We start from the raw sequence: 15,710 nt of genomic DNA on the forward strand, positions 1-15,710 counted from the left end.
TTTTTTTTTTTTTTTTTTTTTTTTTTTTTTTGCCCGTAGATCCTGAAATTTTCTCAATTTTTTTTTTCCTTCCTGTGACAGTTTTATAGTGGTCAGGTACAGTGGCTACTTCCCAGCTACTCAGGAGGCTGAGGAAGGAGTTTGAGGCCAGCTTGGGCAATTTAGCAAGACCTTGTTTCAAAATAAAATTAAAAAAAGGACAGGGGATGTAGATCAGTTGTAGAACTCTTCCCTTGCATGTGCAAGGCTCTGGGTTCAATTTCTAGTACTACCAAAAATCATAGTTTTGTATCGTAAATTTAAAACCATGATCTATTTTGAGTTAACTCTTCTGTAAAGTTTGTAGACTTAGGTCAAGCTTTGGCTTTTCACTTGTGGGTGTCCACTTTCTCCTTTCTGCTCATCATAACGTTCAGCATCATTCATGTCATTCATTGTACGTTCTCATTGACTTACTTTTGCACCTTTGTCAAGAGCCATTTGGTGAGCTGGTGGTACAGTCTCATAATCCCAGCTCGCTGGGAAGCTGAAGCAGTATTACAAGTGTAAGCCTAGCCTGGGTAGCTCAGCGAGACCCTGTTTCAGAAATGGTGGAGGGTGTGAGTAATGTATGTTAGTGCCAAGGCCCTGGGTTCAGTTCTCAGTATCATGAAAGAGAAAATCTTTTGGGCATATTTTGTTGCTATATTTCTGGAGTTTCTGTTGTGTTCTGAGATCTATAGTCTGTTATCAAGTCTATATATCTGTTGCTCCCTGATACCATATCACCTTAATTATTGTAGCTATTTTACAACTCTTGAAGTCCGGCTGATCTCTTGCATGCTCTGTGTGCGTGTGTGTGTGTGTGTGTGTGTGTGTGTGTGTGTTGTAATTTGTGTGAGGTGGTGGGGATGGAATCCATGCTCTCTGTGGTGTGTGTGTGTGTGTTGTATTTGTGTGAGGTGGTGGGGATCGAATCCATGCTCTGTGTGTGTGTGTGTGTGTGTGTGTGTGTGTGTGTGTGTGGGGTGTATTTGTGTGAGGTGGAGGGGATGGAACCCAGGATCTCAGTGTATACTAGGCAGGCTTTGTACCAGTGAGCTACACCTCTAGCCCTTTGCTCTGTTTTTCAAAATTGTTCTACCTTGCCTATATCCATAAACATCTTGCTTGGGATTTGGTAGGAATTGTGTTAAACCGGTATATCAACTTGGGGAGAATTGCTATCCTTACTTTGTTGAGTCTTTCAGCCCATGAAAATGCTGTCTTTCCATTCTTTTATTTATTTATTTTTATTTTTTATTTTTGGTACCAGGGATTGAACTTGGGGCCTTGTGCTTGTGAGGCAGGCAGTGGCACCACTGAGCTAAACCCCAACATCTTTGCATTCTTTTAGATCTTTGATTTTTTTTCATCACTGTGTAATTTTCTGGATACAAGCTCTATAATTTCTTTGTTGGATTAGTATTTACATATTTCATTTTTTTGAATGATTGTAAATGGTATTATAGTTTAATTTCTATATATGTTCATTGCTAGTAAATCTATAGTGTTTTTTATATGCTTAATTTGTGTCCCCACTTAATGGTTGGAGATTTTGTAAATTTCTTAGGATTTTCTGTATAGACATTCATGTCATTTGCAAATAGGGGCACTTTTATTCTTTTCTTTCTATGTGTATGCTTTATTTCATTTTTTTAATCTTATTTCACAAGCTAGATCTTTCAGCATTACTGTGTTGAATAAAAGTGGTTAAAGTAGGCGTCCTCTGTATTCCTGATTTTAAGAGAAAAGTATTTAGTATTTTCCCACTAAAAATAATGTTAGCTGTAATCTTTTATAGATGCTCCTTAATGAGCCATCATTAAGTAGTACCCTCTTCCTGTTTTCCTAGAATTATTTTTAAATCATGAATGGGTGTTGAATTTGACAGATTTTTTTCTGTATTGTTTAACTATAATTTTTTTCTTTACCCTGTTCACTAAATTTTTAATATTGAACTAGGTTTGCATTCTTAGAGTAAAATTTACTTTGTGGTATATAATTCTTTTTATATATGGCTGACTTTGATTTGCTAATATTTTGTGAGGGATATTTTTGTATCTACATTCATAAGGGATATTGGTGTTTATCTTTTGTTTTATTTTTGTTTTTGTACTAGTTTTGTCTGGTTGTGTATCCGGATAGTATTAGTTCCATAAATGAGTTTAAAGTGTTTCCTCTTATTTATTTATTTTTTTTTTGAAGATACTCTATAGAATTAGTGTTAATTTTTCATGAAAATATTAGAATTCTCCACTGAAGCCATTTGGTCCTGGATTTATTTATTTATTTATTTATTTTTTTGGTACCAGGAATTGAACTTAGGACCTTGTGCTTGCCAGGCAGATGCAGTGCTGCTGAGCAGTCCTGGATTTTTTGTTTTAAAGTTGTGAATAAAATTTTATTAAAAAAATTAATACTTTTTTTTATATTGAGTGAATTATGGTAGTCTATAGTGTTTTGTGTTGTTTTTTTTTGGGAGGGGGTACTGGAAATTGAACTCAGAACTTTGTGCTTGTGAGGTAGGCACTGTGCTGCCGAGCTATATCCCCAGCCCAGTCTGTAGTTTTTGAGAAACTGGTAAATTTTGTATAAGTTTTCAAATTCTGTATAACTGTTAATATTTTCCTTTAGCTTTCTTTTTTTTCCCTCAACCCCCGCCCCCCGGGATTGAACTCAAGACCTTGTGCTTGCCAGGTAGACACGATGCCACTAAGCTATAACCCCGGCCTTCCTTTAGCTTTCTAATATCTGTAGGATATATAGTAATATCCTCTTCATTCCTGTTATTGGGAATTTTCTCATTTTTCTTTGAACTAAGTTTGTTAGTTTTATTGATCAGTGAGCAGTACATTTTAAAGTTCATTTTGTTTCACTTTTATTGACACATGTTCTTCATTTACCATTTCCTTCTATCTGCTGACTTTAGGTTTATTTTGCACTTTTTCTAGGTTCTTGTGAAAGATACTTGGTTTATTGATTGAAGTCTTTTCTAGCTTATTTCACAAGCTAGGTCTTCCAGCATTATGTTGAATAAAAGTAGTTTAAAGTAGACATCCTCACTGTATTATAATATTTAGTGCTATGAATTTTCCTGTCATCGCTTCTTTAAAAGTAATTTGCAAGTTTTTATGTGGTGTAGTTTGATTTTCATTTATTTCAGTATATTTAAACAGTTTTGCTTGAGATGTCATCCTTGACTTATGATTTGTTTAGAAGTATACTGCTTTGGGCTGGGGATTTAGCTCAGTTGGCATCACACCTGCCTTGCCGCTGCGAGGTCCTGATTTCGATCCCTGGTACCACCAAAAAAAAAAAAAAAAAAAGAGAAGAAGAAGAAAAAAAAAGTATACTGCTTCATTTCTAAGTGTTTGGAGATTTTCCTCTTATCTTTCTGTTATTAATTTCAAGTTTTATTTTGTATTGTATGGTTGAAGGATATATCCATACTTTCAGTACCTTTAAGTTTGTTAAGGTTTGTTGTATAGCTTAGATTATCCTGTATTTTGGAAATGATTCTGTGGGCATTTGAAAGGAATATGTGTTCTGCTGCTGTTGGGTGGAATGTTCTCTAAACATTAGATCCTTGATTGTTGTTGTTATTCAGTTCTGTACCCTTGGGGTTTTCTAATAGTTTTTATAAATTGTTAATGGAGCAGTATTAAAAATCTCTTAAGTGTAGTGAACTGGTCTCTTTTTCATTTTAGTTTTGTCAGTTTTTTTCTTTGTTTTGTAGTTGGTTGTTTGGTACTTAGACATTCAGAGTTGCTACATGTTCTGGTGATTGGACTCTTTATCATTATAATAATCCTTTTTGTTAATTTTCTTCTGAATTCTTAAATGTAAACGTGATTTTATTTAATTTTAATTAATTTGAATTTAAATAGGCACATGTGGCTGCTGGCTGCCATACTGACAGTGCAGTTGTGGAAGGTGAAGAGAGCTATGGCACAAATTTAATTAAAAGGTAAATTTTAGAGTGGGGTAGGAGATGGTGAAGGGCAATTGGTGGTTAGCAGGAAGGGGATATTGGGGCCAGGGGATTGGGGTATTTGATTTTTCAGTTGGATGGTCACGGTCAGAAATAACTGAGTATGACACTTGAACAGAGATTTGAAGGCATGAGAGATTTAACAGTGCAAATATCTTGGGGAAGTATATCAGCGTTAGCAGGGAGGTGTAGGCCATTGTAGCAACTTTTGATTTTACAACTTGAGAGTTTAGAGCAGACCTGATTATTCTGGTTATTGTGTTGAAAATAGAATGTAGGGGATAAGGATACAAACAAAGACACTAGTTAAAAGATAAAGATGATGGTAGTCAGACCAATGGTCAAAACAAATTTTGGGAAAAATATAAGATGTGTAATTTTGGGTATTTTAAGTTTGACATATTATTAGATACACAAAAACAGAGAAAACAGGGAGATTGTAGTTCTACTCCAGATATATGGATCCCTACTTTTGTAGAACTTGTCCTTTACTGGACTATGGATGATAAACAATAAATAAATAAATAAATAAAACATATACAGTGTACCCTTGAGTTACAACCTGCTTGACATATGAACAACTTGAGTTATGGCCAGAATTTTAGTTTTAACTTACGATCAGTCTTGAGTTATGACTGGCCACTTGTGCTTCCAGATGGTCTCAGATACAGATTTAACCCTTAAAAAGTTTAGAAGAAACATTACTGTGTGGGGATAGTTGAGAAATCCCGAGCCAATGTCTCTCTAAGGACCCTGAGATCTGCCTGTATACAGGAGAGAGGCTGTGAAGGCTGTGTAGAGGAGCCTGAGCTTCAAATGCCCAATTTAAGTTGCAACCAGCCCTGGGGAATGGAGTTGAGTTCATAAGTTAAGGGCCCACTATACTATGTCAGAAGGGAGGTCCTATGGAAAAATTGAAGTAGGTAAAGAGGGTTCATAGGTTGAGGAACTGAGTTGCTGAGATAGTAACATATTAGTAGTAAGAAGAAGGTGGTAAGGAAATAGCTGGGAAAAAAGTAGTTCAGAGAACCAAGGTGTAAAGGTTTCCAGGTTGGGAGCATGACTGATATGTCTGAAGAAGAGCAAAGAGGCTAAGTATGCATGGAGTGGCATGAGCAAGGGAAGGAGGGCTGGGGGATGACAGTGCAGAGGCAACAGTATCTGGGTTGTAGGCCATTGAAGCCGCCTGGCTTTCATCCTGAGACGGGAAGCTAGTAAATAGATTCAACCTGCAGTTTAATTGAGGCGCTCTGCCTGCAGTGCTAAACAGACTACAGGGACAAAGGTAGAAGCAGGAAAATTAGTTAGATTGTTAAGAGTAATACAGGCAAAAGACTGACAGCAAACGCAAGGGTGGTTTCAGTGAAGATAGAAGGAATGATTATATTCTGGATATGTTTTGGGTGTTGCTTTTGCAAAATTGGCTTGATCGTTCAATATAGGATGGGAGGAGTCAGGATTATTCCAAGAGTAATGACCTAAGCAGTTAAATGGATAGAGTTACATTAACTTAAATGTGAAAGACTGGAAAAAGGCTCGAAGAGGGTAATCAGGAGCTCAGTTTTGGACATGTTAAGTTTATGATCCCTGTTAGACATCTAAGTGTAAGTGTTCAATAGATGTTCTAATTATATTTATGGATGCTCTTTTATGTTTTTAAAATAAGTGATATTAAAACAATGTACTAATTTTCCTGAAATATGTCACACTTTGTTAATATCTTAATTTTTAACATGTTCAATCCTGGCAAAACTGGAATACTTGGAAGAAAGACATTATTTGACCATTTTTTGGCTTCACTGCCAGAAGTGATAGTTCTTTCTTAGAGTTAAATAAAATTGTCATTCCAATTTTAGAAATAGAAATATAACTGTATAGTCTGAGTGACTTTACTTGCTTTTTATTTTAGGTCCTATTACTGCTGGAGTGTGCAAGATTTTAACCCTGTTTTTTTGAATTATGATTTAAATATCAAGCATCTTAAATTGTGTAAAAGGGAAGCATTTTAGTTTTGGAAGTCAGAATGCCAAGGAAAAGGAAAAGTCTTGGGGGAAACCCTTTTCGGAAGAATGAAAACTCTAAGGAAATTGTATCCAATGTTGTTAGTCATGCGGAGCCAACCACTACTCTTCTTTCTGTGTGTGAGACAAAAATTGATCAGGAAGAACTCTTCACCAGTATCTCAGAGGTGTTTTCTGAGCTGGATCCTGATGTAGTGTATTTGATGCTTTCTGAATGTGATTTCAAAGGTGAGAAAAAGTTTAGTTTGAACCCTTTACATCTTATAAGAAGATTTCATGTACTATGCTGTGACTAGTACTGATATAGAAAAATAACTAATTTTTGTTCATTATTAAGCATCTGCCGTGGGCAAGGTACCAAGTTTGGGATTAGGAGAGATATGAAGTAAAATAAAGCATAGTTTCTGTTCTTAAGAAGTGTATACTTCCAGATGTAAGATATAGGTATAGATATCATGTTTTACATCTCTTTTTTTCTTTGTTCCACGAATGGAACTCAGTATCTTGCACTTATAAGAGGCAGGCATGGTGCCACTGAACTAAATCCCTGGCCCTGTTTACGTCTTTTTTTTTTTTTTTTTTTTTTTTTTTTGGTACTGGGGATCGAACTTGGGACCTTAAACCACTGAGCTAAATCCCTGGCCCCTACATCTTATTTTTATCTTTCCTGTAGAACATACTGGCACTCTTGACATTTTGGCCTGGATAATTTTTTGTTGTGAATGGCTCTTCTGTGCATTGTAGAATATTTAGTAGCGTGCCTGGCTTTACTAGATGCCAGGAATGTCCCACCCCTATTTGTGAAGACAAAAATATTTCTGTATATTATCATTTGTTCCCAGGAGGCAAAATTGTTATCTGTTTGAGAATCAGTATCCTAGAATATAAGCTCCATGAAGACAGATTTTAAAAACTGCTTTACTTTTGTATTTTCAGCCCTTAAGATAACAAATAATAACTCAAAGGAGTTAGTAGAAGCTAACTGTAATTGTAATTGTGCAAATAAAAGCTAATAATGCTAAAGCTCGTAGAGTAGTGTGGTTTGAAAATATTGGCTTTGGAGTCAGGAACCTGGTCTGGATTTGCAATTCTGCCACTAACTTCTCTAAGTCTTAGTTTTCTAATCTGGTTTTTTTTGTACCAGGATCAACTCAGGACCTTGTGCTTGCAGGACAGGCTCAGTGCCACTGAGCTAAATCCTTGGCCTAGATTTCTAATCTGTTAATGAAAAGTAATAGTATGTATCTTACAGGACTTTTTTTTTGTTTTGTTTTGTTTTGAGACAGGGTCTCACTATGTAGTTGAGACTGACCTGGAACTAACTATGTAGCCCAGGCTGGTCTTGAACTCACAGCGATCCTCCTGCCTCAGCCTCCAAGTGCTAGGATTACAGGCGTGTGCCACCACACCTGGTTGACTTTTTTTTTAGTAAAGTTGTCAGTATAGTAAATTCTTAAGAACTTGTACTGAGTGGTTTAGAAGCATGTTTGCACAGAGAAATGACTAATTGGCTAGATGAGTAAATTAAATGTTATTGGCTTCTTTTTTTTTTTTTTTGGTGACAGGGTCTTGCTATACAGGCTAGCCTTGAATTCACTGTATAGCCCAGGCTCTCCTGGAACTTGTGGTGATCCTCTTCTGTCAGCCTTCCGAGTGCTGGAATTACAGGTGTATTTTACCACACCTGCCTTTGCCATGATTAGTATAAAATGAAATTATTCTAAGGGCTGGGGTTGTAGCTCAGTGGTGCCTCATCTGCCTGGCAAGTGCAAGGTCCTGAGTTCGATGTTTGGTACCAGGACAGGGGGGTTATTCTAGAGTTGAAGGTTTTTGTAATATGTGATAAAACTTTCTAATTGTGTGAGCTGTGATGAAAACATACCTTATTTATTTTGGTTTGCAGAAAATGAGGTTTTTGCAGTGTACTTTAGTGCTCAGTAATGATAGTATGTAGAATTTTATTTAGTTATTTCAGCATTTACTTCCTAACTTTTATGTTTATAAAATTTGTGGCACATAAATTAACATAGCAGTGGGAAATTATAAGAAAATTGTATTCTCCTATATCCTAACAAAGAACTTATTTCTCTTCTTCAGGATCTTCTGTAGTCCTTGTTTATAAACAGTTAATATTTTGAGCGGCTTGAATGATAGCATTAATATTTCATATTCTGCTTTTTAAGATTTAGTATAAACTTTAAAAATTGTTGCTATAATCTGTATTTTAGTAGTTTTATAGTATTCCTCTGAGTTGTTGTGCTTTATTTATGCCTAGTTTTTCATGAATAATACTGCAAAGAACATGTTGGTAAAAATAGACATTTTCTTCCTTTGGGCTTTTCTTCTTAATCCCAGCGTTTTATTTTCTACAACACAGCCTAAGAACAGTGTTTAGCTCTTGGGTATGCTGATTTGTAATAACTGGCACTGTATAAGTGTAGTGTTTTCACCATTGGCCTCTTCAGCACTGTGTGGAATTATTTTAAGATTGTAATAGGAATAAAATTGCACCTTTTCTTAATTTGTTTTTTTCATAAAGGGGAACATTGAACATTTTTGTACATGATTTTTTTATTCTTTTATAAATTGTTCATTTTTTTGGGTTGATTTCATAATAATTTTTTTCCAGTTGTCTAAAGAATTTTCTTTTTATGTGACAATTATCTAGCTTGATCTTTTACTTATTTTACTTAATGCTGTTTTTCATTTTATATATATTAATTTTTTTCAGTTGATCTTTTCAGGGTTTTCAATCATGCATATTTTTTCATAGAAGTACCTCTTATATTTGCTTTCTGTCTTTCATTTACCCCCCACCCCCCCGTTTTTTTGTTATTTTTTAATTTTTATTTTTAGGGCTTCTTGCCTTTGTAGTATTGCTGTGATCTCCTAAATGGTCTGTCTGTCAGACTTGCCCCTCCAATCCCTCTTTGTTTTTCTTCTTAAGGGAACATTAATTGGGTGCTTACTAGGTGCCAGTCCTTGTGCACAACACTTTTTCATGGATTATCTCATTTAATCCTCACAACAACCTATGAGGTAGGTACTTTTATTATCCCCATGTTACAAGTGAGAAAAGTGGGGCTTAGGGAAGTTAACTAACTTGTTCAGTGTGTCATAGCCAGCAAGTAGGAGTTTAAATGCTGGTGTTCTGACTCCAGACAAGAGCTGTTACCTAGATGCTGTGCCATTTCCAGATTTATCTTAAAACAAAGCAAGACATGGGCCAGGGATTTAGCTCAGTGATGCCACTGCTTGCCTTGCAAGTGCAAGGTTCTGAGTTTGATCCCCAGTGCCAAAACAAAACAAAACATAACACAAAAACAAAATTAACCACAGATTTCAGGGCTGGGGATTTATCTCAGTGGCACTGTGCCTGCCTCACAAGTGCAAGGTCCTGACTTCAATCCCTGGTACTGGAAAAACAAAAACAAAAACCCCCCACAAATATCAAATGCTTAAAAATTATTTTTATTATCATTTTTGGGTGCTCAGGATTGAATCCAGGCCTTATGCATGTCTAACAGGTATCCTGCCACTGAGCTTCTTCCTCAGCCCTCAAATGCTTAAAAATTCTAATGGCTCATTGTTTGTGATATAACAGAAAAAGCCTTGGAGTCAGACACATCAGTCCTGGCTCTGTCACTTACTGCCTGTGTGACGTGGGCTGTGATAATGTATTTTTTGAGCTTCAATTTCTTCATCTATTTGTTAGGATGATATACCTCATAGTATTATTTGAGGATTCAGTGAGGTGATTTGTATAAAGCTTCTAGCCCAAATGCAATGACTGATAGTTTTCAATCAAGTTCCCTTAGTAAATAAAATTCATGTTTCTTAGCATGACATAAAGGACCATTCCCAGTTTCACTCAGTCTACCTCTCAAGCTTTATCTTCTCTTATCTACTATCCATGGCACTGTGTGCCCACACTTCAGTTGACTTCTTTTAATACCTTAAACATACTTTGCATTTTCAAGCTTGACTTTACCTTTCCCCCTGTCTGGCAAGTTGCTTTTTAATCCTCAAGTGCCAGTTTACATATCAGTTTATATGAAGTCTTCCTTGGTCTTCTAAATACTGCTATGGCATTTATATATTATTAAAAATGTACATTATTTATTCTATACTATATTATGATGAATTAGCTTGTACAGTGATACCTTAGTTCATGAATGCTTTTGTTTGTGAACTGTTCGGTTCACCAGCAGAAGCATTTGGCAAAATTATGTTTTTGTTTGTGAATTCTGCATTGAGTGACAAACAGGCCTGTGGCCATCTTTTCTAATCATGGAATGAATTGAGTTCTTGAACTGAGGTACTACTGTGCTGTAATTAATGAAGACTATGTACAAAGTATTTCTGATATGTAATACATGCTCATAAATATTCTTAACATACTTAATACTTAAAGAGACATGCAGTAGTTGTTGACTAAATGAGCTGGCCGTAGGACTTTAATAAATAACCCTAATACATAAAGTTACACATTTATTTACTTACACATTTACTCAATAAATTAATCAAATATATCTATTTGATAGTTTTTTGCTACTGTCTGAATGGAAGAATAGTGTAGTGTTGGATGTCTCCAACACTGGTACTTTTCACTAATATAGACTTTGGTGTATTTTTAGCAAAATAGTAATTAAAAAAAAATTATCCAAACATCACCAATTTTACTGTATCCTATTCAACACAAAAATCCAGTGTTTTTCCTTTAATGAGGTTATATCTTACTTTTTTCAGTAAATATATATCTGTATATCTATATATCTTCTTGTTGTTATTGTTATTGTTCTTGTTGTTGTACAGTTGAAAATGCCATGGATTGTCTGTTAGAATTATCTGCCACTGATGACAAGGTAGAAGAATCATCTTCAAAAGCCATTGTTGCTTCTGAGAACCAGCTAAGTGAAACAGGAAGTGAAATAATGGAGAAGTATACACCTAAAGAAGAGGGTGAAGATTCAAAACTGGATTCATTTTTGGATATGCAGCTAACTGAAGACTTGGATTCCTTAATACAGAATGCTTTTGAGAAACTGAACTCTTCTTCTGAGGACCAAGCATGCTCATATCTGCCTTTGCGAGATGTTGATAGTCTTAATAACCCAAGTCAGTTTATAAATTCACGTTCAAATACTATGACTACTGTTCTTTCTACACAAAATATGGATTTGAACAGTGAAAATTTAGAGACTTCTGCCTCTGCATTAAATTCAAAACCATTAACTTCACATTCAATTTTGAATGAGTCCAAAAGTTTTATGAAGGATCAAACATTGGCATTGGAACATAATTATCCAGAAAATTCTCTTCCCAGTGCTTCTTTAAATCCAGCAAATGACTCTATTGTGGGTTGTAACAATCTCAATCAAAGACAGAAGGTGCTTTTAGATTCCAGCTGTGTTGAGGGTCATCTCTCTCAAGCCCCTCTAGATTTGGATGCCAGTGAACCTCAGGCTCCTTTAAACCTTCCTGTGCAAAATCCAGAGCTTGACTTAGCAGGTACAGATGGGGATCAGAAATCTTTTTCTGTCTCTGATATTTTTGCACCTTCTGAAGGATTTAATTTCAAGCCACACAAACATACTGAATTGCCACCGAAGGAGATGGATGTGAATTACTGCCCAGTACTTACACCTGTTCCTTTACTGCTCCCTCCTCCTCCTCCACCACCACCGTTGTGGAATCCAGTGATTCCTACTTTTGACCTTTTTCAAGGAAACCATGGCTTTGTAGCTCCCGTTGTAACCACAGCTACACACTGGGGACCTTTCAACTATACATTTCCACCCTCAGTCATTTCTCACACTTCCCCAACAAAAGTATGGAGAAATCAAGATGCAGCAAGTGCTTATCAAATACAAGAGGCCCCCGTTTCTCAGGTTGTAAGAAAGAAGGCAACATCTTATGTTGGGCTAGTTCTTGTTCTTCTCAGAGGGCTTCCAGGATCAGGAAAATCTTTTTTGGCAAGGTAAGAGGTTTTAATTAAGTTTTTAAAAAGTGTAATGCATAAGTGTTAACTGGTAGATAATGAGAACATCCAGAATGTTTCACTTAATAGAGAAGTCTTTTTTACTAATTTCTTTTAGCTTTCTACCTAATGTTTTTTTTTCACAAATTTAAAAAAAAAAAACCTCTCCTTCCAGAGTAGCTTTTGAGAGACTAAATAAAAGGAAAAAATAAAAGATGGTTCAAGAATTTGAGCTTGTAAAATCAACAGACATAGCTTTTTTTTGGAAGAGAGCTAATTTAAATGTGAGAAAGATAAAATTCAGTTTTAATCATAGAGTTAAAAAGCCATCATGATTTTGAATTCATGGAAATGAAGTCTTAAATACATGAATTCTCCTGTTAGTTGGAAATTTGGTACTATAGTATGTTTTAACGCTTTTAGAAATACGTTATTTTAAGTAAGAGAGTGTGGGATGAGCACTGGTAGTAGGAGAACTTTAGATTTTCAGTGATGTGTTTGTTGCAAAACGTGGTACTTTCAATTATTTTCTCATCTCTGTTTTTCTGGTTTCTTTTGTTACTGGGGATCAAACTCAGGACCTTGTGCTTGTGAGGCAGGTGTGGTGCCACTGAGCTAAATCCCTGGCCCCTCTGTGTTTGTTTTTTAGTTAAGGTAGGTTGTGAGTGCCTTGATCTAGGAATTTGTGTTAGGGTTAGAGTTTGCCTTGTTATGGTTTCAGTGACACTCTTTTAAGCGTGTTTGTTTTCTTAATTCCTTCCCACCCCTCTTAGCCTTTAAATTCCAGGAGGTTTATACCTGATGTATTTTAGTTGACAGTTCTCTGTCGGTCTGTTTGTCTCTTTCCCTCTGTCCCCCAAATTCTGTTTACATGTCTTTATTTTTAGTTAGGTATTTTATATTTGGTCTACGTATTTATAGTCTTAGGAGGTATGCATAGATAACATGCAAAATGTGCTTCATTAGTGCATTTTTAGTTGTTTCTTGGTAGCTTTTTTTTGTCTAGAATTATCTTCCAGTGCCTTTTCACATATTTTATTGATGCATTTATAAGGATGTTCGGTAGAGATATCATAGGCTTTTCTCATTGATTTAATGACAATATTAAAACAATTTTAATATTACATGTATTACAGTCATAGTATTGCATTTTGTGTAAGAGATTGGAATGAAAGGCAGTACCTTAAAAGATAATAGAACCTTGAGACGGGATTATAGAAGTAGGTTTCGGGGCCTTTGAATTATAGGCAGCTGTCTTTTGAGAATGGGAAGAGAAAGAAGAGCTTGTCACAAAAGTAGGAACAGTATTTCTGAATGAAGAGAGAAATAACTGGGTAGTATACCCTGGGTTTTCTCAGTGAGAATGGTTTACAGCATTAAACTAGCATCTGAGCTCAGGGAAAATGAGGGATGAAAACGAGTATTTGGAGTATTGGAAAGAAGGTAATGAGTGGGTACTTTAAAAAGACACCTTTGTTGGGAAAGGGGAAGGGAGCATTGATAATGAATCAGTTAAGGGAAGATAAGTTGAGGAATATTCAAAAGGGGTCTCAGAGTATGGCTACAATTTAGCAATTTAATATATATCAGATACACACCTTTAAAAGGAAAAGAGGAAGTGTTGGAATTTTTTTTGTGTTTGAAGGGAACACTTACAAGAGGATACATAAGAGTTGACATCAAGAGAACATTCATTAGAATGTAAGCTTTGTGAATGCAAGAATTTTTCCTTTCTGTTCATCCATGAATGCTCAGTTTTAAAAACTGTCTGGCACTTAATAGATACTAATAAAAATTAAATTCAAATTGAATATGGTGGTGTACGCCTGTAATCTAGCTAACTACTCTGGAGGCTGAGGGAGAAGGATTGCAAGTTTTGAAGCCTGCCTGGGCAATTTGGCAAGACCATCTCAAAATAAAATTTAGAAAAGGTGGTGGTGGGGAAATGGAAACAAAGCTTTTGTGCATAGGGAGGGGAGGAGACTTGAGGGGGAGAATGGAATAAAATAAAATAAAATTTATTTAAAAAAAGAAAAAGAGAATAAAAGCCAGGTGTGGTGGTGCATGCCTATAATCCCAGTGCTTGGAGGCTGAGGCAGGAGGGTTGCTGGGATTTCAAGGCTAGACTGGACTGCATAGAGAATTCGAGGCCAGCCATGTGGTGAGAACTTGTCTCAAAAAAAGAAGAAAAGAAAATCAAAGGGATTAGATGTATCTTGGTAGCGTGCTTACCCTAGTACATGGCAGGCCCTGAGTTCAAACCCTAGCATCACAAAGAGCAAAGCAAAACAAAAACTTGTCATTTTGTGAACCTGTACAGTCAACTCTAAATTGACATAAGTCAAATAATTTGCATAAATTATTTGCCTTAGGTTCTTTTTTTGGTAGACAAACTTGTTTACAGGATTTCCAGTATGATTTGAATATTATGATAAATAATAGTACTTGAACTTTTATTTGAATTATACATTGTACAATTTAGAAGAGAAAATTTTGGAAGGAAAATTAATAAAAATAATTCCCTTTATCATTTACAGGTCTTTGCAAGAAGATAATCCAAGTGGAGTTATTCTTAGTACTGATGATTATTTTTATATAAATGGGCAGTACCAGTTTGATATAAAGTACTTAGGAGAAGCACATGAATGGAACCATAATCGTGGTAAGAATGGCTAGGAGATTCTGAGTAATATTAAGAGTAATATAATGTAAACATGCACTTTTTTTTTTGGAGATAGACTGTCACTATGTAGTTCAGGCTGGCCTCAAACTTGCAGCAGTCCTCCTGCCTCAGCCTCCTGAGTACTGGGATTAAATTTGTGTGCTACCACACTTGTCTCATATTTGTGTTTTGAGAGAGATCTAACTTTAAAGAATATAAACTTTAACTCTTTTAAATACATAGTGCAGATACAATCATAACTATGGTTAACATTTGCTTATGTTACATAGTAAGAGGTAAATGAGTAAGAGTGAATTTCATGGCATTGTTATGAGGTTTAAATTTTTTTAAAAAGAGTTAATTTTTGTAAGATGCATAGAATACTGTATGGCACCTTTAGGTTTTATTTAATCAACGGAGAGCTCGTCAGAAGTAATCTCATTTTCTTTTGTATCTCAGTAATTTAAGGAAGTTACAATTGTCAGGTGTGCTCTGGTTCCTATTTTTTAAAATGGAATTTTCCTTGTCAACCTCTGGTATTCCTAGATTGTTTTAATATTTATAGAGGGTATTGTGAGAGTAAAAATGGCTCTCTTTTTTTTGCTATTCTGGACACTGAATTTGCAGAGAAATCATAGGTAAAACTTTAGTTTCTTTTTCTTTTTCTTTTTTTTTGAGTCAGGGTCCTGGCCTTGAACTTACTAGGTAGGCCATGTTGGCTTTGAACTTGCATCATTCTTCCTGCCTCAGCCTCCTGAGTGCTAGGGTTACAGGTGTATGCCTCCACACCTGGCTAAACCTTACTTATTAGTACAGTAGTCCTCACTGAAGATGGCTTCATCCTTAATTTTTAATTAGTTGCAGTTTGAATTTTATATGGGAAGTTCTTTTTTTTTTTCTTTTATTAGTACGTTTGCAGTGATGATCACATTCACTGAGGAGTTGGTAGATGGACATAACACGTGTTAGGGAAATACTAAGACATACAGATGATATTTGACTTAGTCTTTTATGATAAATGCACTGTGAAGGCGC

The 15,710-nt window shown here is 35.6% G+C and overlaps 1 protein-coding gene across 9 annotated transcripts in view; it reads left to right on the plus strand.

Annotated features, from left to right (window-relative positions):
* Positions 1-15,710, plus strand: part of N4bp2 (NEDD4 binding protein 2) — an 86,733-nt gene that overhangs the window by 18,948 nt on the left and 52,075 nt on the right. For 5 of the 9 annotated variants that reach the window (XM_010625123.3, XM_010625122.2, XM_010625129.1 and 2 more), the window contains 4 exons: positions 3,909-3,988; positions 5,922-6,261; positions 10,849-12,013; positions 14,551-14,675. In XM_010625123.3, the coding sequence (XP_010623425.1) occupies positions 6,036-6,261; positions 10,849-12,013; positions 14,551-14,675 (1,516 nt within the window). In that variant the 5' untranslated portion in view covers positions 3,909-3,988; positions 5,922-6,035. Of the gene's footprint in view, positions 1-3,908; positions 3,989-5,921; positions 6,262-8,980; positions 9,073-10,848; positions 12,014-14,550; positions 14,676-15,710 lie in introns of those variants that run through there. The other 4 variants (XM_010625125.2, XM_010625128.2, XM_010625127.3 and 1 more) reach the window with 2 other exon arrangements.

The sequence above is a fragment of the Fukomys damarensis genome, unplaced genomic scaffold (assembly GCF_012274545.1).
Source record: "Fukomys damarensis isolate Sample0158 unplaced genomic scaffold, DMR_v1.0_HiC HiC_scaffold_35, whole genome shotgun sequence".
Taxonomy (NCBI): Eukaryota; Metazoa; Chordata; class Mammalia; order Rodentia; family Bathyergidae; genus Fukomys; species Fukomys damarensis.